This window comes from Somniosus microcephalus, unplaced genomic scaffold, assembly GCF_052327205.1.
Source record: "Somniosus microcephalus isolate GS21.2 unplaced genomic scaffold, FLI_Smic_1.0 unresolved_chr1, whole genome shotgun sequence".
Classification (NCBI taxonomy): Eukaryota; Metazoa; Chordata; class Chondrichthyes; order Squaliformes; family Somniosidae; genus Somniosus; species Somniosus microcephalus.
The window spans coordinates 157,457,607-157,481,877 of NW_028225179.1; the positions used below are offsets into that span (position 1 = coordinate 157,457,607).

Consider the following 24,271-nt stretch of genomic DNA (forward strand, 5'->3'; position numbering starts at 1 on the left):
ATCTTTAAATGTTTGCCATTGTTTATCTACCTCCAGTCCTCCCAGGAACGTTGTCCAATCAGACCTACTCAGTTCCCGTCTCATGGCATCATAATTCCCCTTGTTTAAATTCAGGACCTTAGTCTCTGAGTCAATTTCTTCGCTCTCCATTTCGAGTGAGAAATCGATCATGTTATGATCGCTCTGACCCAAGGGTCCCCGTACAACAAGATTACTGATTAGTCCCTTCTCATTGCACAGTACCCAGTCCAATATAGCCTGTTCCCGAGTTGGTTCCTCGACATATTGATCCAGATAACCATCCCTTAAACACTCAAGGAATTCCTCCTCCTCATTATTTTTACTGATTAGGCTAGTCCAATCTATATGTAAGTTAAAGTCACCTATGATGACAGCTGTGCTCTTATTGCACGCTTCTCTAATTTCCCTCGTGATGCCCTCCCTAACCTCTATTTTACTATTTGGAGGCCTATATACCACTCCTATTAATGTTTTTCGCCCCTCGCTATTTCTTAGCTCCACCCATATAGATTCTGTATTAACTGAGTTAATATCCTTCTTTTCAATTGCATTTATCCCCTCTTTTACTAGCAATGCTACCCCTCCTCCCTTTCTTTTTTGTCGATCCTTCCTAAATACTGAATACCCCTGTATGTTAAGCTCCCAGCCCTGCTCACCCTGCAACCATGTTTCCGTAATCCCAATTAGATCATAATTATTAACCTCTATTTCCACAGCTAATTCATCTACCTTGTTCCTGATGCTTCTCGCATTAAGGTATAAAACCCTCAGGCTTTTTTTATGCTCACATTTTTTATGAATTAGTTTGGCCCTTTGTTTTTTGTTCCTCACCCTTTTACCATTTATTTCTGTCTGCCTTTCACTTTCCTCTATTTCACTACATAGGTTTCTAGCCCCCTGCCATACTAGTTTAAATGCTCCCGAACTGCTTTATCAAAAATTACCCCGAGAACATCAGTTCCATCTCTGCACAGGTGTAGACCGTCCCTTTTGTATAGGTCACACCTACCACAAAACTGGTTCCAATGCCTCAAAAATTTAAAACCCTCCCTCTTACACCACTGCTCAAGCCACGTATTTAGCCTAACTATCCTGTTCTCTGTACTCTTACTAGCACGTGGCACTGGTAGTAATCCAGAGATTACTACCTTCGAGGTCCTACTTTTTAGCTTGGCTCCTAACTCCCTAAATTCTACTTGTAGGACCTCTTCCCTTTTTTTAGCTACGTCGTTGGTACCAACATGTATCACGACAACTGGCTGTTCCCCCTCCCCCTCCAGAATGTTCTGCACCCGCGCCGAGACATCCTTGACCCTTGCACCAGGGAGGCAACATACCATCCTGGAGTCTCGGTCGCGACCACAGAAACCCCTATCTATTCCCCTTACAATCGAATGGCTGATCTTAGCAGGTGAAATAACAGAAGATCTGAGCTTTATGATCGGTCAGTGAGAGGAATCCGTCTTTCAATCGGGCTTTGGCCGTTCGATTTACTGATAAAGACGGACAGGGAGCACAGCTGCAGGCAGGCCCGGCTAGCTCAGTCGGTAGAGCATGAGACTCTTTAATCTCAGGATCGTGGGTTCGAGCCCCACGTTGGGCGGTTGTTTTTACTGCTGATTTTACAGGCGGTCCCCAGCTCTGAATTCCGCGCCAGAGAGATTGATGTAAATGAGACTGAACAACAATATCAGAAAATCTCTTCATGATTCTGGACTCTTATCTCTCTCTCGTTGAACATCATATCATTTCACCGTCAGTGCGGCTCAGTGGGACTTCGGGCCAGTCTCTCCCTTCACAGCGCATCAGTGCCGAGAAAACAACGGGGAATTTTACACACATGTTGTGCTCTGTAACTTCTTATAAAAACTTCAGTATACTTCACTCCGTGTCCAACCCTGTGAGGTCTCCCCTGGTGGGTCAGCTTTAGATGTTTATAAACAGGTCAGCAGAACATTAACATAACCTGAGCTCCGAGATCTGGCCGGGTCCCATTCCCCCGGAGTGATTAATCAGCAGGAGGGATTCGAGTTTCTTTAAAAGAATGACGCGAAAATCACTTTGATGTGCGTCAGAAATAGGTCAGTTGGGATTCGGCGGCTATTAGATATGTTGTGTCTCTTTCTTTGGGTCCTTTTCTCGAACTTACCAATTTAAACTTAAGTCTCTTTTCTGCCACTGAAGGGTTGGGTTTGAATAGACAGACATCAAGGATGGGAACTATTTCTATTGTCTGTATTTAGCTTTTATTTCTCTGCCTCCTTCTGCCCTTTTCTCTGGTTTATTCTCTCTCGGTGCTGGGTAAGCATTTGTCCTAAACTGATGCCTTTTACACATCTCGGGGCGGCCAGACACGCTCTGTCTGTCTGTTACTGCTTGTGACCATTAACGGGAACAGGCCGCCAGTTAAACGTATATCAGCAAACCGAAGAAAGACAAATAAACTGAAAGATGTGTTACTCCGCCCCAGGGCAAAGGTGAAATGGATGTTACTCAAAATAATTTCCCCCTGACAGTTTGTGTAGATTTTTTGTAAAGTCTGGAATTTCAATGTCAGGAGAAACCTAAAAAGTAAGAAATAAACTGCTGATGACCCGTACAGGAATTAAACCCGTCCCCTAGGGTACTTAAGGAAGTGGCCCTAGAAATAGTAGATGCATTGCTGGTCATCTTCCAAAATTCTATAGACTCTGGAATAGTTCCCATGGATTGGAGTGTAGCTAATGTTACCCCACTATTTAAACGGGGAATTATAGACCGGTAAGCCTGACATCGGTAGTGGGGAAAATGCTAGAGTCTATTACAAAAGATGTAATAGCAGAGCACTTGGGAAACAGTGACAGGATCGGACAAAGTCAACATGGATTTACAAAAGGTAAATAATGCTTGACTAATCTACTGGAAATTTTTGAGGATGTAACTGGTAGAATAGATAAGGGAGAACTAGTGGATGTGGTGTATTTGGACTTTCAGAAGGCTTTCAATAAGGTCCCGCGTAAGAGATTGGCGTGCAATGTTAAAGCACATGGGATTGGGGGTAAGGTACTGACTTGGATAGAGAACTGGTTGGCAGACAGGAAGCAAAGAGTTGGAATAAACGGGTCTTTTTCCGAGTGGCAGGCAGTGATTAGTGGGGTACCACCGTGATCGGTGCTAGGACCCCAGCTATTCACAATATGTATTAATGATCTAGACGAGGGAACTAGATGTAATATCTCCAAGTTTGCAGACGACACACAGCTGGGTGGGCGTGTGTGCTGTGAGGAGGATGCAGAGAAACTCCAGTATGATTTGGACAGGTTGGGTGATTGGGCAGATGCATGGTAGATGCAGTATAATGTGGATAAATGCGAGGTTATCCACTTTGGTGGCAAAAACAGGAAGGCAGATTATTACCTGAATAGCAATAGATTGGGAAAAGGGGAAGTGCAACGAGACCTGGGCGTCCTTGTGCACCAGTTGCTGAAGGTAAGCGTGCAGGTGCAGCAGGCGGTTAAGAAGGCAAATGGTATGTTGGCCTTCATAGCGAGAGGATTCGAGTACAGGAGCAAGGATGCCTTGCTGCAGTTGTACAGGGCCTTGGTGAGACCACATCTTGAGTATTGTGTGCAGTTTTGGTCGCCTTATCTGAGGAGGGATGTTCTTGCTATGGAGGGAGTGCAGCGAAGATTCACCAGACTGATACCTGGCATGGCAGGAATGACGTATGAAAAGAGATTGAGTCGATTAATTTAGAAGAATGAGAGGGGCTCTCATTGAAACTTATAAAATTCTAACAGGACTAGATAGACTAGATGCAGGAAGGATGTTCCCAATGGCGGGGGAATCCAGAACCAGTGGTCACAGTCTAAGGATAAGGGGTAAGCCATTTAGGACTGAGATGAGGAGGAATTTCTTCAGCCAAAGAGTGGTGAACCTGTGGAATTCTCTACCACAGAAGGCAGTGGAGGCCAATTCATTAAATATATTCAAGAAGGAGTTAGATATATTTCTTAAGGCTAAAGGGATCAAGGGGTATGGGGAGAAAGCAGGGACCGGGTACTGAATTTGGATGTTTAAACTAGATGTGGGGGTTGTTGCTGTAGTTGTTCTGTGGAGTTCCTTCAAGGAGGTGATTCTGAATGCAATGGATCAACGTGTACCCATGCAAAGCAAAGGTACTGAGCGTCATTACAGTCCAGCCTGGTTCAACGGAACTAAAAAACAATTCATCCAGAAGAGAAAAAGGTAAATTACGGTAAATGACACAGAATTCAGATGGCTTCAAAACCAGAAGGCAAACCAAGAGTGTAAAAACTGCAACAGAATGGGGAAGAAAATATTCACATTGAACATAGCAAGTGAAGAGAAGGGCAATAATAGTGCCAGAGGTAAGTTGTGTCACTATTCACATTCCGCCTTGATCTGAATAGGTCTGTTAAAGGGGGCGATTGAGAAGAATAGAGGAGAAATGAAAAGGAAGGCGGAATGAGCGAAAGGTCTTTTGATTGCCCGGAGCGCAGGACGCTGTGCTCGGAACTGGCAGACTTTAAAGTGCATGTGTAGGGAAGTAAAGTAAAGAGCGACCTTGTGTGTGAGAAGATCACAAGAAGGTAGTGCTTGGAGCTGCGCCCTTGAGGCAAGTTGCGTGTTGTCAGGAAAACTGCTGTAGTTAAAGCAGAAAATTAAAACCAGAAACTGCTGGCAACACTCAGCAGGTCAGGCAGCATCTGTGGAGAGATACTCGCTTTACCAGGTCATCATTATGCACTTTCACCGATACTTCACACAGCTCACAGTTCACAATCTCAGCAATTTGCTGATTTGAGCAAACAGCGGCGAGCCAGCAATGCAAAAGGACACAATACGTCAAATCTTAAATGCAATAACTGCGAGAATGTAACATAAGAACATAAGAAGTAAGAGCAGGAGTAGGCCGTGTGGCCCCTCGAGCCTGCTCCGCCATTTAATAAGATCATGGTTGATCATCGACCTCAACTCCACTTTCCCACCCGATCCCCATATTCCTTGATTCCCCATGAGGCTAAAAATCTATCTCAGCCTTGAATATACTCAAAGACTCAGCATCCACAGCCCTCTGGGGCAGAGAATGCCAAAGGTTCACAACCCTCTGAGTGAAGAAATTCCTCCTCATCTCAGTCTTAAATGGCCGACCCCTTATCCTGAGACTATGCCTCCTAGCTCGAGACACTCCAGCCAGGGGAAACAACCTCTCAGCATCTACCCTGTCAATCCCCCTCAGAATCTTGTATGTTTCAATGAGATCACCTCTCATTCTTCTAAACTCCAGAGAGTATCGGCCCATTCTACACAATCTCTCATCATAGGACAGCCCTCTCATCGCAGGAATCAATCCAGTGAACCTTCGTTGCACCGACTCCAAGGCAAGTATATCCTTCCTTAGATAAGGAAACCAGAACTGTGCACAGTACTCCAGGTGCGGTCTCACCAAGGCCCTGTACAATTGTAGCCAGACGTCCTTACTCTTATTAGCCAACCCCCTTGCAAAAAAGGCCAACATGTCATTTGCCTTCCTTATTGCTTGCTAGCTTTCTGTGTTTCTTGCACGAGGACACCCAAATCTCTCTGAACACCAACATTTGAAAGTTTCTCACCATTTAAAAATTATTCTGTTTCTCTATTCTTCCTACCAAAGTGAATAACCTCACATTTCCCTACATTATACTCCATATGCACGCAGAGCCCAATGGATTAGCAATCCAATAATGTAACCACTCGGCCAGCTGGTTGCATAAATGGTGCTTAAAAATTCCTTTTGTTTCCATCTTTCAACGCACAACCCTCGATTCAGAGGGCAATCAACAAGAAAGGCAGCTTTCAATCAGCACTAAAGATTTTTAAAACTGAAAGCAGCTGAAAGTGTGGACGAGTGGTCTAAGGCGCTTGATTAAAGCTCCAGTCTCTGCGGGGGCAGGGGATGAATCCCACTCAAGGCCAGAATTTGAAATAACAACAGAAAACTCAGCAGGCCAGGCAACATCCGTGGAGAGAAATTAGAGTCGACGTTTCGGGTCAAAACCCTTTTTCAAAACTGGAAAGGAAATAAAATAGATGGAAGGCAGGGCTGGGATAGAACAAAAGAAGTGAAGAGACATTAAGAGGTATTCAAAACCAGACGAGATGGTGATAGGACAGTGGAGACAAAAGACAGCTCAGATTAGGTGTGAAGTGTACTGGCAGGATGAGAGACAGCTGCCATGTGGGAGAGAGAAAAAAAGGAAAGTGGGGGGGGGGAAGGGAAGACCCAAAACAAAGGGGTGGAAAAAAATATAAGTAAAAATGTAATAGGGGCCGAGGTTATGATGTGAAATTGTTGAACTCGATATTGAGCCCGGAAGGCTGCAAAGTGCCTAATCGGAAGATGAGGTGCTGTTCCTCGAGTTTACGTTGAGCTTCCGTGGAACAATGCAAGAGGCCAAGGACGGTGAGGTCCGAGTGGGAATGGAGCGGTGAATTAAAATGACAGGCGACCGGAAGCTCGGGGTCAGCCTTACGGACTGAACGGAGGTGTTGAATCTGTTCATCTTTTGGCTGCTTCACCAAAAATCCTTCTCTCGCAGTAATGCTGCTCATGACACAGGCATCGAGATATCAATCCTTACCACGTGAATAAATGTTGGTCATGAAAGCCTGTTCACATCTTGAAATCCGTTGAGGTGGTTCGTAAGGGGATGAAGCTCAGGCCTTTGCTGAGGACTGATCATTCAGGGTCAGAGAGGGGAAGGTCAGAGGGGATAGTGAAAACACTGCAAGGGGTGAGATTGTAAGAAGGGATGGGGGGTCAGAGGAAAGTGAACGGGACGAAGCATCTCCAGGGGCATTGGTGTCTAAGAGTTGTTGAAGCTCGCGATCCTCGACACCTGAAAGGAAGATAAAATGTTTTCTTGTTAAAGCTGCGGATGAGGCAAAGGATGAAGTGGGACTGTGGACCAGGCCAGCTCTGAGATAGAGTGAGTCGGTGCTGCTGAAAGGGAGAGGTGGAGAGCGTGCATGTGGTGGCGCCTGGCGTGGAGCGTGGATCTCAGGCTGCGGTTTTTATTTAATTTTACAGGAGTCTCTGGAGCAGTTGCCACGAGTTTGTTCCCCTGCACCGATTAAACAAACAAATCTCACCAACAAGACATTGTCACTCGGTTGTAGCCGCCCTGACCTCAGGTGACATTTGGACCATCTGCACCACCTGTGACTGAGACCGACGCCCATCAGTTTGCAGCTGGCAGGGTGAAATTATGGGATGGACCTATTAGTGACCTTTAACCCCGCAGATTGTCAGCGGGGCGGAGTTTTTCCCGCCGCCATTCCGTCCCGAATTGAAGATGGGAAAGATTCTCTCAGTGAAATTGTGGGTGAAAGTGTGAAGATGGGACATGTTGTCCGCATTGTAAAATGACACCTGTCCGCCCTCATAGTCCAGGTACACCCCGATCTTCCGGGGCTTCACACTCGGGGTGAGGTGTGACCGTGAGCGGGACGTGAAGGCAAAATAATCACTTCCGAGAAACAGCCCCACAGTCCAGTATCCGGTCTCAGGTCTCAGTCTGATTTCCCCTTTCCTCCCGGCAGACTCTCTGGCCACTCCCACAACCCACAGAGTCTTGTTCCCCACCTCCACCTCCCAGCAGTGTCTCCCTGATGTGAATCCCTCCGATCCCAGGACACAGGCCCCGCGATCAAACCTCTCCGGGGTGTCAGGGAGCGGCTGCCGTTCGTCTCCGAGTCTCACATTGGTCCGGTCCTCAGACAGGATGAGCCGGGGATTCGCTGTGTTCGGATCCAGAGTCAGAGAGGCTGGAGCTGGGGGAAAGTTAAAATAACAGTCAGTGATTTAGTTTTTTGCTGTGATTTATTCAAACACTTCCCTTTTTAAAGTGACCACCCGGGCTCTGGGTTGTGTTCATGGAATCTGCTGCCACTCCAGGGTTTATGATCTAGGGGTCGTTTTCGGTCCCAAATCAGCGCTGTAGCGGAAGCAGCGCCCGGAGATAAAGACCAGAGAACCACAGGAGCCAGTGGGGGAAGGGAGAAACAGTGTGGGGTGGGGAGAGACAGCATGGAGGTGGGGAGAGAGACAGCGGGGGGAGGGGAGAGACAGCGGGGGGCGGGGGGAAGAGATAGCGAGGTGAGGGGGAAGAGAGAGCAGCAGTCTGGGGAGAGAGAGCGGGGGTAGGGGAGAGGGACAGCAGGGGGAGGGGAGAGAGAGCGGGGGAGAGAGAGGGGGGAGAGAGAGGGGGAGAGAGATCGGGGCGAGAGAGGGAGCGGGGGAGAGAGAGCGGAGGGGGAGAGAGCGTGGTGGGGGGAGAGAGCGGGCAGAGGAGAGAGAGGGGGGTAGGGGGAGAGAAACAGCATTGGGTGGGGAGAGACAGCATGCAGGTGGGGAGAGAGACAGCGGGGGGAGGGGAGTGAGAGCGGGCAGGGAAGAGATAGTGAGGTGAGGGGGAAGAGAGAGCAGCGGGCTGAGGAGTGAGCGCGGGGGTAGGGGGAGAGAGACAGCGGGGGGAGGGGAGAGAGAGCGAGAGGGGAGAGTTGCTGTCACCAACTAAGGAGGGTCTACAGCAGAACCTGGATCTGCTGGAGTCGTACTGCCAGACTTGGACCCTGACAATAAATCCCCAAAAAACCAAAGTCCTTGTGTTCCAGCAAAGATCCAGACATCAGGGACCCAAAATGAATTTCACACTAGGAACAACCAAAATTGAGCAAACCACTAACTACACATACTTGGGCTTAAACATCAGTTCTACGGGAAATTTCAAACTGGCTGTGAATGAACTGAAAGAGAAAGCAAGAAGGGCTTTCTATGCCATTAAAAAATCAATCCAAATAGAAATCCCAATTAGCATTTGGCTCAAAATTTTCAAATCAGTAATTGAACCAATTGCACTCTATGGCAGTGAGGTGTGGGGACCGCTAACACAACAAGAATTTGCAAAATGGGACAAACACCCAATTGAGATCCTACATGCAGAATTCTGTAAAAGTATCCTCCGGACTCAAAGGAAAACCGTAAACAATGCATGCAGGGCAGAACTAGGCCAATATCCATTAATAATCACTATCCAAAAAAGAGCCACCAAATTTTGGAAACACCTAGAAATGAGCAACCCCCAATGCTATCATTACGAAGCCCTGAAATGCCAAGAGAGGACCATAAAGAAGAATACCCTCAGTCAACTAGTCCTGGGACTCAGTGAAGTAACTACTAACACTACTAACAATAACCAGCCCCAGGACAGTGACAGCATAACACAAAGAATTCGACCCAACACAATCGTCGCTAAGCAAAAGGAAAAATATTTGTCATATTGGGCAGAAACAACAAAAACCCAAAGCAAACTCAATTGCTACTTGGCCCTAAACAGACAATACAACATGGCTGATTACCTGACCATGGTAAAGGATAGCAAGCTGAGAAAAACTTTGACGATGTACAGACTTAGTGAACATAACCTGGCGATCGAAAAAGGTAGACACAGGCAGACCCGGCTACCAAGAGAGGACAGGATATGCTCTCACTGCAGTCATGGAGTGGTGGAGACAGAGATGCACTTCCTCACAGCTTGTAGAAAATATCAGGGCATAAGGGAGAATTTCTACCCAAAATTCACAAAAATATACCCGGAATTCAGAAATTTGAATGACGACCAAAAACTCCCATACCTACTAGGGGAAGAGAGAAATTGTGTAACACTAGCGGCACACTATGTTACAGCTTGCCATAAACAGAGGAACAACCATTAATATAAGAAAAGAGTATATATAAATTATATGAAAGTATATTTATACACTCAGGGATATATCTGTTTATACACTGTATGGATAGATCTGTATTTTTGTGAACAAACATGAATGTTTTTCGATGCTTTGGCAACATAAGATGTAACTTGTCATGCCAATAAAGCGATTTGAATTGAATTGAATTGAATTGAGAGGGGGGGGGAAGAGATAGCGAGGTGAGGGGGAAGAGAGAGCAGCGGGCTGGAGAGAGAGAGCTGGGGTAGGAGGAGAGAGAAAGCGGGGGAGGGGAGAGAGAGCGAGAGGGGAGAGAGAGCGGGGGAGAGAAAGAGCGGGCTGGGGAGAGAGAGAGGGCTGGGGAGAGAGAGCGGGGGTAGGGGGAGAGAGACAGCGGAGGGAAAGGAGAGAGAGCGAGAGGGGAGAGAGAGTGGGCTGGGGAGAGAGAGCGGGCTGGGGAGAGAGAGCGGGGGTAGGGGGAGAGAGACAGCGTGGGGAGGGGAGAGAGAACAGGAGAGGAGAGAGAGTGGGAGAGGAGAGAGAGTGGAGGCGGAGAGGGGTAGCGGGGTCAGGGAGAGAGAGCATGGGAGGGGAGAGATAGCTGGGGAGGGGAGAGGGAGGGGAGTGAGCGGGCAGGAGGGGGAGGGGGAGCGGGGGGAGTGGGTGCAGGAAGATTTTCCTGGACACTAGAGAAATGACCCAATCCAATTACCGGTTGGACCAGAACCATGGAATCTTACATCACAGAAGGAGCCCGTTCCACCCTTTGTGCCTGTGCCGGCTCTTTGAAAGCACTGAACCATTCAGTCTGAGTCAATGGGACTCTCTCTGACCTTTCTTCGCAGTCCATCTCCAGGACCAGCGTGTATCTGAGTCAATAGGACTCTCTCTGACCTTTCTCCACAGTCCATCTCCAGGGCCAGTGTGTATCTGAGTCAATGGGACTCTCTCTGACCTTTCTCCCCAGTCCATCTCCAGGATCAGTATGTATCTGAGTCAATGAGAATCTCTCTGACCTTGCTCCCCAGTCTATCTCCAGGACCAGTGTGTATCTGAGTCAATGGGACTCTCTCTGACCTTTCTCCCAGATGGGAGGGAAAGCAGTGAGTGAGGAGGACATAAAAAACCTGCAAAAGGACATAGACAGGCTAAGTGAGTGGGCAGAGATTTGGCAGATGCAATATAATGTTGGAAAGTGTGAGGTTATGCACTTTGGCAGAAAAAATCAAAGAGCAAGTTATTATCTAAATGGAGAGAAACTGCAAAGTGCTACAGTACAAAGGGATCTGGGGGTCCTGGTGCATGAAACACAAAAAGTTAGTATGCAGGTGCAGCAGGTGATCAGGAAGGCCAAAAGAACCTTAGCTTTTATTACAAGGGGGATGGAGTATAACAACAGGGAAGTCTTGCTGCAGTTATACAGGGTATTGGTGAGGCCACACTTGGAATACAGCGTGCAGTTTTGGTTTCCATATTTAAGAAAAGATATACTTGCTCTCGAGGCGGTTCAGAGAAGGTTCACTCGGGTGATTCCAGAGATGAGGGGGTTGACGTATGAGGAAAGGTTGAGTAGGTTGGGACTCTACTCATTGGAGTTCAGAAGAATGAGAGGCGATCTTATCGAAACATATAAGATTGTGATGGGGCTTGATCGGGTAGATGCGGTGAGGATGTTTCCACTGATGGGTGAGACTAGAACTAGGGGGCATAATCTTAGAATAAGGGGCAGCCCTTTCAAAACTGAGATGAGGAGAAACTTCTTCATTCAGAGTGTAGTAAATCTATGGAATTTGCTACCCCAGAGTGCTGTGGAAGCTGCAACATTAAATAAATTTAAAATGGAGATAGACATTTTCCTAGCAGATAAGGGAATTAGGGGTTACGGGGAGAGGGCAGGGAAGTGGACACGAGTCTAGATTCGGATCAGCCATGATCCTATTGAATGGCGGAGCAGGCCCGAGGGGCCGTATGGCCTACTCCTGCTCCTACTTCTTATGTTCTTATGTTCTTATAATGAGAACAATCCCAGCTTTGCCAGTCTCTCCACATAACTGAAGTCCATCGTCCCTGGTTTTATCCTGTTAAACCTCTTTTTTACCCTTTCCAAGAAAGGTCCAGGAGAATGAGGAGGGGTAATACGCTATGCTCGCTGTCATAGAGCAAGACATTTGTGCCCTTTATTAGGGCCACTTTGGTGACAGGGATGAAAATCTCGTTAGTGTGGTTCAAACATGCAGTTGCGGGAAAATGGCCAGGGATTTCAGAAGTGATCGTACGGTCAAGGACTTTGTAGAAGAAAGTAAGGTTGGAGATCAAGTGCAAGGACAGAGGGATAGAGGGTGGGTAATTTTGAGGAAGGGTGTGATGACATTGGATTTGAAAAGGAGCTGGATAGGACGTGAGGAGAGGGAACCATTTACAATGTGAGCTAACAGGAAACCAGGAAGTGAAGTTGGGTGGGCAGCAGTTTAGTGGGAATTGGGTCAATGGAACAGGAGGTGGGTCCAGCAGAGAATACAATCTCAGTAAGACAGGCAGCCTGGCTTCTGATTGGTTACTTGCACCATGGATATGTAAAATAAAGACAATAATGCAGCGAGAGCATAAAAATAAAAATACCAAACATTGAACCGAACTTTGATGTTTTATCCAGTAGGAATATTGGTATAAAATATCAGAACATACATTGATGTGAATTTAAGAACTGAAGTAAGAACTGTGAATAACTCAAAGCAGATCAGAGAAAGTGGGTGAGAGTCTAGGTGGAAGTGAGTGATGATGGGATTAGTGTCACTGTGTGAAGCTGCTTTCAAAGGTGATGCGATGACTTTCTAGCGTGGTTCTAAACTCGGGTTTAAGCAGCTGTTTTCAAAGGCCACAAGGAAAGTACTGTTGTGAGTAAAATATTTCACAGGTAAGGCAGAGTCCAGCATAAGGGATGTGTTGGAAATAAATACACTGCAATTACATCTGAAGGAGAAACTGACATTTCTAATGCTCCTGACAAATGTCTCAAAGCACTTCACACAATGTATTACTTTTGAAGTGTATTTTCTGCTGTGATATAGGGCAGGGTGTCCAATAGGGCAGGGTGTCCAAATTAGACCTCCCCTCTCCTCAGCCCTCACAATTCCACTCTCCAAGCCCAGGCAGCTCAGTCCTATTTGGGTTTACAGTTTTTGCCAGCTGCTTATCAAACTCTCTCTTGAAGCTGCTGATACCCTCAGACAACTCTGCCTCCCTTACTTTCCATACCCTCCGCATAAAGTAGTTGGGAGTGATTTACGTCTCACTATCGCCCGGATTTACACCATAAACGGAGCAGTAACGAGACCAAAATCACACACAGTGCTTCCCACCTGGTTCCCACCAAGGCCGCCGGGCAATGATGCAGCAGCCGGGAAATAGGAATCCAGCGGTCCCGCACTAAACATGGGGGAAGCCTCATTAGTCCATGCAAACCGGATCCCATAATGTACATGGGACCCCATTGCAATCTTGGTCTTCCATTGGATGGTGCGTGAGCTGTGCAAGCCCCGCCCAGTGGAACAGTCTGTAGAATGGCCCAACCTGTGGTCCTTAAAGGGACCGCTGGAAACCCCATAGGGAATGATGTAGGGAGTTCGTTCTCTCCGGTGTCCTGGGCAAGGTTTATCCCTCAGCCGACATCACGGAAACAGGCTATCTGGTCATTATCACATTGTTATTTGTGGGAGCTTGCTGTGCGTATATTTGTTGCCGCGTTTCCTACATTGCAACAGTGACTACACTTTAAAAGTACTTCATTGGCTGTAAAACGCTTTGGGACTTCCTGAGGTCGTGAAAGGCGCGATATCAAAACACGTTCTTTCTTTTTTTTCCTTTTTTATCAATTGCTCTGTGGCCAGGAGGTGCATGAATTGTCCTTAATGCTGCTGCCGCTCCTCGGCTTTGTCCCTCCACCTCCCCCAACCCCGCCCCCTCCCCCTGCATTTTCCTGTCACCTCCCTCTCCCCCCCCCCCCCCCCGCTTTCTGCTCACTTGCCTCCAGGGAGGATTTGGCGTATTTCCTGTCTCCCACCTCCCTCCCCAAGGATCACCGAGCACCTTCCCATGCTCCAAATCCGTGGGCAACTCGCCAGCAATATTGTACTGAAGCCCAACCCTGAGAATGGATTGGGCCTCTGACCAATTTCATGGAGCGAGCAGTGGGCTCACTGACTCACTGCCTGCCCGATCAATGGGGTCACTCAAAAACCCAACCTCGCTCAATCCAAACTGCCTTTTCACCCTCCCTTTTCTCAGTTTGAGACTATCGCTACTTTGTTGTAGACTCTGTGACTGTGTTAAACCTGTGGATGTTTATCTTCTCTCTGCGGTTTAGGATCTTGAATAATTCAGTAAGATCACCCCAAGCCCTCCCTTATCCAGAGCAAAGACTCCTGACTTCCAAACTAGACACGGACACCAGTGATCATTTAATCCGGGGTCTGGGAGCCGGTTTCGTATCTTCTCATCTGGATTTATAAATCAGGAAAAGGAATATTAGAGTTTTACCGGGGTTAATGGCGTCTATCATTTCTCTCCACGCTGTGTACTGTAAAGAGCCGTTGAACTTTCCGATAGACAGGGCGCTATCTGATACTGACAGTACTTGACCTTCGTCACTAATCCTGTAAATATTGAACAGTTGATGTTATAAATCGACATTTAACATTTTTCTGTGTTCTTTTACCAAACTGTGCAGAGTTTCAGTAAAGAACATGTCCTACCTCCTCTTCCGACAAGCTTCCTCCTGAAATCAATAAAACACAAACAATGAGGAGGATAGTAAAAGACTTCAGGAGGACACAGACAGGCTGGTGAAATGAGCAGACACAGGGCAGGTAGAATTTAACACAGAGAAGTGTGAAGTGATGCATTTTGGAAGGAAGAATGAGGAGAGGCAAAATAAACTAAATGGTACAATTTTAAATGTGGTACAGGAACAGAGAGACCTGGGGGATCACATTCATAAATCGCTGAGATAACTGGCAAAATAAAGAGAGTGGGGATTTTTTAACAATGACTTGTGATGATCTGGAATGCACTGACTGACAGGGTGGAGGAAGCAGATTCCATAGTGATATACACTTGAAAAGGTAAAAAATTGCAGGGCTATGGAGAAAGAGCAGGGGGAGTGGGTCTAATTGGTTGCTCTTTCAAAAAGCCAGCACAGGGAAGATGAGCCGAATTGTCTCCTTCCGCGCTGTCGGGTTCGATCATTCTATGTAGTTTGAAAAGCCTGATTTGTGTGTCAGATACTGGAACTCAACATCAGTGTCACTCACAGACACAGTGACTCTCACACCCACCGCACCAGACACACCCACACACTCACAACATCGAACTGGAACTGGATTGCAATCTGAGTGCCAGGAAAATATTAAACTTGCACAACACGGAAATAATTAGAAGCAAAATATCAAGATCAGGACAACTCATTCCGGGAGTTTGCAGGTTTTCCTGGGAATCTGCGGATAGTGTGGGAGCCGATTAGTTCGGTGACAATAGCAGAACCGCCCCGGAATAGACAAAACAATCGGTTTAAATCAGTTTCAAATTATTCAGCAAATGCTGCATTTATTTCAGTTATCATCGGTTATTTTGTGACTGTGAAGTTTCACTGAACTGACCCGCAATATAATCCTCACCTTCAGAAATGTCAGCCCGTCTTTTGGCTCCATTTGTTTCTGCAACTTTGAGAGTTTCCCCTGAATAGAATTTAGATTCTCTTGAATTTCTCGGAGGTTTTTCTCCATTGTTTCTAGAATCTCCCCCTCTTGTTCCCTGAGATCTCTGATTAAACGCTGCTCTTTCTCACTGAGAATCTGGTGCATTTTAGCGAACTCGGATGTTATGCGGGTCTGCAGACTGCTCGACTGTTCCTACCAAATGAAATGTGAAACATAATTAATGTACCGCGATAAAGGGAACAAAACTAACCGAGATCCCAGAAAATCAGCACAGGGAGAGCTTACCCTAACTGCGGAAATCCGCTGTTTCTGTTTTAATTCCGTTTCTAGAACCACCGATTTCTTCTCTGTGAGAGAATCTAAGGAAGATTTCAGCGGATCCTGGGATTGGGATGAAAATCACAGAATAAAAGTGTTTGTGAAAACGGGCGAGTGAAAGAGTGGATCAAGTGAATCTCTTGTTCATTTTACCCTGTAGATCTCAACAGCTTCATTGATGGGCAGGAAGCGGCGCGACTCGTCACTCTGCCCGTCCCTCCCCGCAAGGCCCGTCACACAGATCAGTTTCTGGTCAGTTTCACAAAACAGCTTCAGTTCTTCCTGATGTTCCTCACAGTGAAGTTTACTTGCCTTCTCTTTCCCATTCAGGTTTAATTTTCGCGCTTTCTGGGCCAGACTCGCTCAGGCCCGATTGACCCGGAGGTTTCTGTCTGCAAATTCCTCTCTACATTCCGGCCAGGAGTTTGTCGCCTCCTGGTGTTCGCGGGCCGGGTGACACAGGCGCGGCACAAGTTGTGCCCGCACTCCAGTATAACCGGATCGGTGAAGAAATCGAGACAAACGGGACAATTTCAATCCTCAGTGAAACTCTCCGCCTGGTGTCTGGAAGCCAGGATGAGTTTCAGCGCTTCCTGATTCAAACTGCTGGGCTGATATTTCTGTGGGTGGATCAGCCCCGGTTCGCCCATCAAATCCTCCTTCAGTTCCCTGCGGTGTTACCGTATTTACTCTGACAGTGATACAAAGTTATATAGTCACACAATAAAAGACAATTCCCAACTCCCTGTCATGAACTAACACTAAATTGTCACTAAATTGGTCTCTTCGGTTCCCTGCTCTGTTACCGTATTTATTCTTACGCTGTTGCAACATTATATATCGCACATTAATATTCCTAATCCCTAATAAAAACAGAAAATGCTGGAAACACTCAGCAGATCGGGCAGCATCAGTGGAGGGAAAAACAGAACGTTTCAGGTCGGTGACCTTTGGTCAGAACTGGAAAGTGTTGGAGATTTAACAATCTGTCAGCAAGTACAGAGCCAGGGGAAGGGGGGAGGGGTGGGCGCGCTGGGAAATGACAACAGGGAGGGTCTGTGATAGGGTGGGGGGCTGGAGTGAATAAATATCAAAAGGGATGATGGTGTAAAGCAAACGAGGGTGGCAATGGGACAAGTAAAGAAACATAGAAACATAGAAGATAGGAGCAGGAGTAGGCCATTCGGCCCTTCGAGCCCGCTCCGCCATTTAATGAGATCATGGCTGATCATCCAAATTCAGTACCCTGTCCCTACCTTCTCCCCATATCCCTTGATCCCTTTAGCCTCAAGAAATATATCCAACTCCTTCTTAAATATATTTAATGAATTGGCCTCAACTGCCCTGAGTGGCAGAGAATTCCACAGGTTCACCACTCTCTGGGTGAAGAAATTCCTCCGCATCTCAGTCCTAAATGGCTTACCCCTTATCCTTAGACTGTGACCCCTGGTTATGGACTCCCCCGCCATCGGGAACATCCTTCCTGCATCTAGTCTGTCTAGTCCTGTTAGAATTTTATAAGGCTTAATGAGATCCCCTCTCATTCTTCTAAACTCTAGTGAATATAAGCCTAATCGACCCAATGTCTCCTCACACATCATTCCTGCCATCCCAGGTATCAGTCTGGTGAATCTTCGCTGCACTCCCTCCATGGCAAGAACATCCCTCCTCAGATAATGCGACCAAAACTGCACACAATACTCAAGGTGTGGTCTCACCAAGGCCCTGTACAACTGCAGCAAGACATCCTTGCTCCTGTACTCGAATCCTCTCGTTATGAAGGCCATCATACCATTTGCCTTCTTAACCGCCTGCTGCACCTGCATGCTGACCTTCAGCGACTGGTGCACAAGGACACCCAGGTCTCCTTGCACTTCCCCTTTTCCCAATCTATTGTCGTTCAGATAATAATCTGTCTCCCTGTTCTTGCCATCGAAGTGGATAACTTCACATTTATCCTCATTATACTGCATCTGCCCAATCACCCAACCTGTCTAAATCATACTGGAGTTTCTCTGCATCCTCCTCACAGCACACACGCCCACCCAGCTTTGTGTCGTCTGCAAACTTGGAGATATTACATCTAGTTCCCTTGTCTAGATCATTTATATGTATTGTGAATAACAAAAGGTGGGTCCAGAGGAGGTGTGAATGGTTCCAGCAGAATGGTGACGGTGGTTATGATCTGAAGTTCTTGAACTCAGTGTTGAGGCCGGAAGCTGTAAAGTGCCTAATGGCAAGATTCCTAATCCCTGTCATGATGAACTAACGCTACATTATCAGATGCTGCCTGACCTGCTGAGTGTTTCCAGCATTTTCTGTTGTTATTTCAGATTTCCAGCATCCGCAGTATTTTGCTGTTGTATTAGTGTTTGGTTCACTGCCACTTCTCTCCTCGGAATGCCCACCTTGAAGAAGTTCTGCTCTTCTCTCCGACGGGATTTCCGTTTGTCTCTTCAACCTTGTTCATCTTCATTGCTTTTGGTTTCCCTTCTCGTGTTTGATCAGGTATCTGCCAAGACTCGTTTTCACAGCCACATCTCTTTCCTCAGCAACTGTCTCCGGTTCCGACTTATTCCACTTGGATTCCGACTGAAATTCCACTCTTTGTGTTTCGGATCCCCCCAGGATTACAGATATCTCCGAGATATTCAGCGTTCCTCGAACTCCTGCTCTCGCCATATCCTGAGATCCACGCTCAACGCCATGCATCACCACATCAACACTCTCGCCCTCTCCCTTCTGCAGCACCGACGCACTCTATCTCAAAGCTGTCCTGGGCTACAGTTCCAGTTCATCCTTCGCCTCATCCGGCGCTTCGACAAAAAACTTGTTTTCTTCCTCTCAGATGTCAAGGATCGCGAACTTCAACAACTCTTGGACACCAGCGCCCTCCGGAACCTTCTTCCCCTTCACTTTCCTCTGACCCCATCCCTTCTTCCAATCTCACCCCCTGCTGTGTTTTCACTCTCCCCTCTGACCTTCCCCTCTCTGACCCCGAGCGAGGGAGGCTGCCTGGCCTGCTGAGTGTTTCCAGCATTTCCTGTTGTTACTACATTATCAGAGCTGCTCATAAGCGGCCGTTTGGAAGAGACAGACGAGTAGATGTCATTTTAGAGACAAAGGCGGGAGTTAACAGTGAACTCAGGAAACGGGAGTGAGAAATATATAAGGACACATTTGAGATGGAAAGTCCGGCTCTCACAAGCGATCTTACAGAGCTCCGTGACCCTATGAGCCTCTGTCCAGTCTAACCAGGTCCGCAGAGAGAGTTGAGCGACACACATTTTGCCCCGCAGAGTGAATGCCATCGCGATATTCGCCAGAGGACCCGACACACCAGGAGTGCAGCAGACTGGAGTTGACTTGCCCAAGACAGAGTCTTGAGGCCAAGACTGACAGCGATCCTGTTCAGTTCCCGAGTTCTCCAATCACTTGTTCTCCACCATTACTCGACTGAACTCGCTCTGTGGGCACAACAATGCCCTGGTGTCAATCATATTGGTTTATGTCGGGCAATTCAAAGCACGCTAAATACTGCAGCATATATCAAACCTTACACATTAATGGCGAATCCCAAGGTGTGTATATTTCCCACATGATTGTGGATATTAATGTGACATTTTCTAGCTAATCTTTCCCAATGAGGGCCCTGGAACGTGTAATCAAACAATGGGATTGAATGAAATCAATGTTGAGAAGGTGGATTTGATCAGATTCAAGTGTAAGAATACATAAGAATCAGAGGATGATACAGCACAGAAGGAGGCCATTCGGCCCATCGTGCCTGTGAACCTTCAGAGACAGTCACCGCTTCTTGGGCCGTTTTTAATGGGGATTCTTTCCTGCAGCACCGATATGCTGCCAGCAGGTGGCAGTAATGCACTTTGTAACAATGACAGACTTGCGATCAAACAGCGTCTCAGGGACTGGGAGGGCAGCACTGCCTGAGATGTGAATCCTCAGACCCAAAATACCCGGCACACAGTTTGAGTATCTCGAGAGTCTTTTCTATTTCCGAAAACAAACTTCATTTACTCAAACATATACGAAACAAGCTCCAAATACATTCTGTACAGTATAAAGACATCTTGGATTTCAAGCCTCACTTTCAATGCATCAATGCTCTCAACTTCAAACACCCAATGAGGCAGCGAGTTCCACATTCTCACCAATCTCAATGTAAAGAAATTCCTCCTAATATTGGGGGAAAGTTGACACTCCAAGGCCTTCCAACATCAGTTGATGTTTTTTCTGGGCCAGTGTCCCTGGGAAGGATCCATTGAGCTCAGAGGCCTGTGTTATGGAGTTGCCTGGGAGAACCCGGCCTCGACAGAAAATCCACTGCACTTAACATAAGAACATAAGAAATAGGAGCAGGAGTCGGCCATTTGGCCCTTCGAGCCTGCTCCACCATTCAATAAGATCATGGCTGATCTTTTACCTCATCTCCACTTTCCTGCACTATCCCCATATCCCTTGATACCCTTAATATTCAAAAATCTATCGATCTCTGTCTTGAATATACTCAATGACTGAGCCTCCACAGCCCTCTGTGGTAGAGAATTCCAAAGATTCACCACCCTCTGTTGAACAACTTTCTCCTCATCTCAGTCCTAAATGGCCGACCACTTATTCTGAGACTGAATCCCCAGCCAGGGGAAACATCCTCCCAGCATCTACCCTGTCAAGCCCTGTAAGAATTGTGTATGTTTCAATGAGATCGCCTCCCATTCTTCTAAACTCGAGAGAATATAGGCCTAGTCTACTCAATCTCTCCTCATAGGACAATCCCCCCATCCCAGGAACCAGTCTGGTGAACCTTCGTTTATTCCCTCCATGACAAGTATATCCTTCCTTAGTTAAGGCAACCAAAACTGTACACAATACTCCAGGTGTGGTCTCACCGGGGCCCTATATAATTGCAGTAAGACGTCTTTACCTTTATACTCAAATCCTCTTGTAATAAAGGCCAACATACCATTTTCTTTCCTAATTGCGTGCTGTACCTGCATGTTAACTTTCAGTGATTTGTGTACAATGACACCCAGGTCCTCTGAACGCCAACATTTCCCAATCTTTCACCATTTACAAAATACTCTGCTTTTCTATTTTTCCAACCAAAGTGGATTACTTCACATTTCTCCACATTATATTCCATTTGCCATGTTTTTGCCCACTCACTTAAACTGTCTATATCCCCTTGAAGCCTCCTTGCATCCTCCTCACAACTTACATTCCCACCTAGCTTTGTATCATCAGCAGACTTGGATATATTACATTTGGTCCCCTCATCCAAATCATTGATGTAGATTGTGAATAGCTGAGGCTCAAGCACTGATCCTTGCAGTACCCCACGAGTACCCAACCCAAAAATGACCCATTTATTCCTACACTCTGTTTACTGCCCGTTAACCAATCCTCAATCCATGCTAGTATATTACCCCAATCCCATGTTTAATAACCTCTTCTGTGGCACCTTATCGAATGCCTTCTGAAAATCCAAAAACCACATCCACTGGTTCCCCCTTATTTATTCTGCTAGTTACAACTTCAAAAAACTCTAACAGATTTGTTAAACACGATTTCCCTTTCATTAATCTGTGATGACTCTGCCCAATCCTATCATTATTTACTAAGTGCCCCGTTACCACATCCTCAATAATAAATTCCAGCATTGTCCCCGCTACTGATGTCAGGCTAACTGGTCGGTAGTTCCCCGTTTTCTCTCACCCTCCTTTCCTAAACAGTGGGGTTACATTTGCTACCTTCCAAGGCGCTATATAAATGCAAGTCTTTCTTTCTAGCAGATAAAATCGATCCTCAATGCTTCAATCCCTCTAAAGATCTTCTCTGTACCTGTCATCTAAAGTCACTCCTTGACATTTGTGGCACTTTGTGTTTTAGGGTGAGCGGCTGCAATCATTAACACAATTCAGTTTATGGATCTCTGTCTCACACCGTGTGTCACCAGAGGGTTTGTAGTCGGCAGTGAGTTCAGTCTGGAGCAAAGTGCCTTGGAATCTCGATCCCCGCCCATCTCCACCTCCTCCCTCCCTCTCTCTCCCTCCCCCCACTGTCAACACCCCAGGAACCTTCACCCTCCCGGCCAGGGTTCAGTTATTCCCCTCCGTGCTCTGATAGGCTGAACTCGCTGAACTGAAGGTGTTCGGCAGCAGAGAAACATCGAAACTGAAAGCGGTTTGAATCAGGAAGTGCTGAGGGTGAACATGGCTTCCAGACAGCAGGCCGAGAGTTTGACCGAGGAGGCAATTTGTCCCATTTGTCTTGATTTCTTCACCGATCCGGTAATACTGGAGTGTGGGCACAACTTCTGTCGCTCCTGTATCACACAGTGTTGGGAAAAGAAGGAGACAAACTCCTGCCCGGAATGTAGAGAGGAGTTTCCGGAAATAAACCTCAGAGTCAGTCGGGCCTTGGCGAATCTGGCCGAGAAAGCTCGAAAATTAAACCTGAATCGGAAAGAGAAGGAAAGTCAACTTCACTGTGAGGAACATCAGGAAGAACTGAAGCTGTTTTGTGAAACTGACAAGAAATTGATCTGTGTGATTTGTAGAGATGCGCGGGAACACAAATCTCACAACTTCATGCCCATTAAAGAAGCTGTTGGAATCTACAAGGTAAAAGGGAACAGATTTGATCAACTGATTATTTCATCACATTTTCATGGTTTAACACTTTTATTCTGTGATTTTTCTCTCCCAATCCCAGGATCAGCTGAAATCTTCCTTAGATTCTCTCACAGAGAAGAAATCGGCGGTTCTAGAAACGGAATTAAAACAGAAACAGCAGATTTCCGCAGTTAGGGTAAGGTCTCCCTGTGCTGATTTTCTGGGATCTCGGTTAGTTTTGTTCCCTTTATCGCGGTACTTTAATTGTGTTTCACATTTCATTTGGTAGGCACAGTCGAGCAGTCTGCAGACCCGTATCACTTACAAGTTCGCTAAAATGCACCAGATTCTCAGTGAGAAAGAGCAGCGTTTAATCAGAGATCTCAGGAAACAAGAGAGGAATATTCTAGAAACAATGGAGAAAAACCTACGAGAAATTCAAGAGAATTTAAATTCTATTCAGGAGAAACTCTCAAAGTTGCAGAAACAGATGGAGCAAAAAGACGGGCTGACATTTCTGAAGGTGAGGATTATATTGCGGGTCAGTTCAGTGAAACTTCACACAGTCACAAAATAACCGATGATAACTGAAATAAATGCAGCATTTGCTGAATAATTTGAAACTAATTTGAACCGACTGTTTTGTCTATTCCGGGGTGGTTCTGTTGTCACCGAACTAACCGGCTCCCGCACTGTCCGCAGATTCCTGGGAATACCTGAGACCTCCCGGGAATGAGTTGTCCTGATCTTGATATTTTGCTTGTAATTATTTCCGTGTTGCTCTAGTTTAATATTTTCCTGGCACTCAGATTGCAATCCAGTTCCAGTTCCATGTTGTGAGTGTGTGGGTGTGTCTGGTGCGGTGGGTGTGAGAGTCACTGTGTCTGTGAGTGACACTGATGTTGAGTTCCAGTATCTGACACACAAATCAGGCTTTTCAACTACTTACAATCATAGAATCCCACAGCACAAAAGGCCCATTGTGCCTGTGCCGGCTCTTTGAAAGAGCTGTGCAATTAGACCCACTCCCCCTGCTCTTTCCCCATAGCCTTGCATTTTTTTCCTGTTCAACTATATATCCAATTCCCTTTTGTAAATAGTTCTTAAATCTACTTCCTGTCAGTCAGTGCATTCCAGATCATCACAAGGCATTGTCAAGAAATTCCCTCTCTTTGTTTTACCAGTTATCTCAGCGATTTGTGAATGTGATCCCCCAGGTCTCTCTGTTCCTGCACCACATTTAAAATTGTACCATTTAGTTTATTTTGCCTCTCCTCATTCTTCCTTCCAAAATGCATCACTTCACACTTCTCTGTGTTAAATTCTACCTGCCCTGTGTCTGCTCATTTCACCAGCCTGTCTGTGTCCTCCTGAAGTCTTTTACTATCCTCCTCACTGTTTGTGTTTTATTATTTCAGGAGGAAGCTTGTCGGAAGAAGAGGTAGGACATGCTCTTTACTGAAACTCTGCAGTTTGATAAAATATCTCAGAAAAGTGTTAAATGTCGATTTATAACATCAACTGTTCAATATTTACAGGATTAGTGACGAAGGTCAAGTACTGTCAGTAGCAGATGGCGCCCTGTCTATCGGAAAGTTCAACGGCCCTTTACAGTACACGGCGTGGAGAGAAATGATAGACGCCATTAACCCCGGTAAAACTCTTATATTACATTTCCTTTTTATAAATTCAGATGAGAAGAGACTAAACGGGCTCCCGGACCTCAGATTAAATGATCACTGATGTCCGTGTCTAGTCTGGAAGTCAGGAGTCTTTGCTGTGGATAAGGGAGGGTTTGGGGTGATCTTACTGAATTATTCAAGATCCTAAACCGCA

General features: G+C 46.4%; 1 protein-coding gene and 1 pseudogene across 2 annotated transcripts in view; one reads left to right on the forward strand and one right to left on the reverse strand.

The window, feature by feature from the left end:
• Positions 1-7,098: 7,098 nt before the first annotated feature.
• Positions 7,099-15,644, reverse strand: LOC147096335 (zinc-binding protein A33-like). Its single transcript, XM_085973857.1, has 4 exons — positions 15,444-15,644; positions 14,523-14,545; positions 14,308-14,423; positions 7,099-7,836 (listed from the first exon to the last, which is right to left on the reverse strand). Exons 1-4 carry the CDS (start codon positions 15,627-15,629, stop codon positions 7,286-7,288), a joined length of 876 nt encoding a protein of 291 aa, XP_085829983.1. The 5' UTR covers positions 15,630-15,644; the 3' UTR covers positions 7,099-7,285.
• Positions 15,645-21,867: 6,223 nt separating this feature from the next.
• Positions 21,868-24,271, forward strand: part of LOC147096336 (zinc-binding protein A33-like) — a 34,167-nt pseudogene continuing 31,763 nt past the window's right edge. The window contains exons 1-5 of the transcript XR_015074595.1: positions 21,868-22,444; positions 22,536-22,631; positions 22,725-22,958; positions 23,854-23,876; positions 23,974-24,089. The product of XR_015074595.1 is annotated as a zinc-binding protein A33-like (transcript). The remainder of the gene's footprint in view (positions 22,445-22,535; positions 22,632-22,724; positions 22,959-23,853; positions 23,877-23,973; positions 24,090-24,271) is intronic.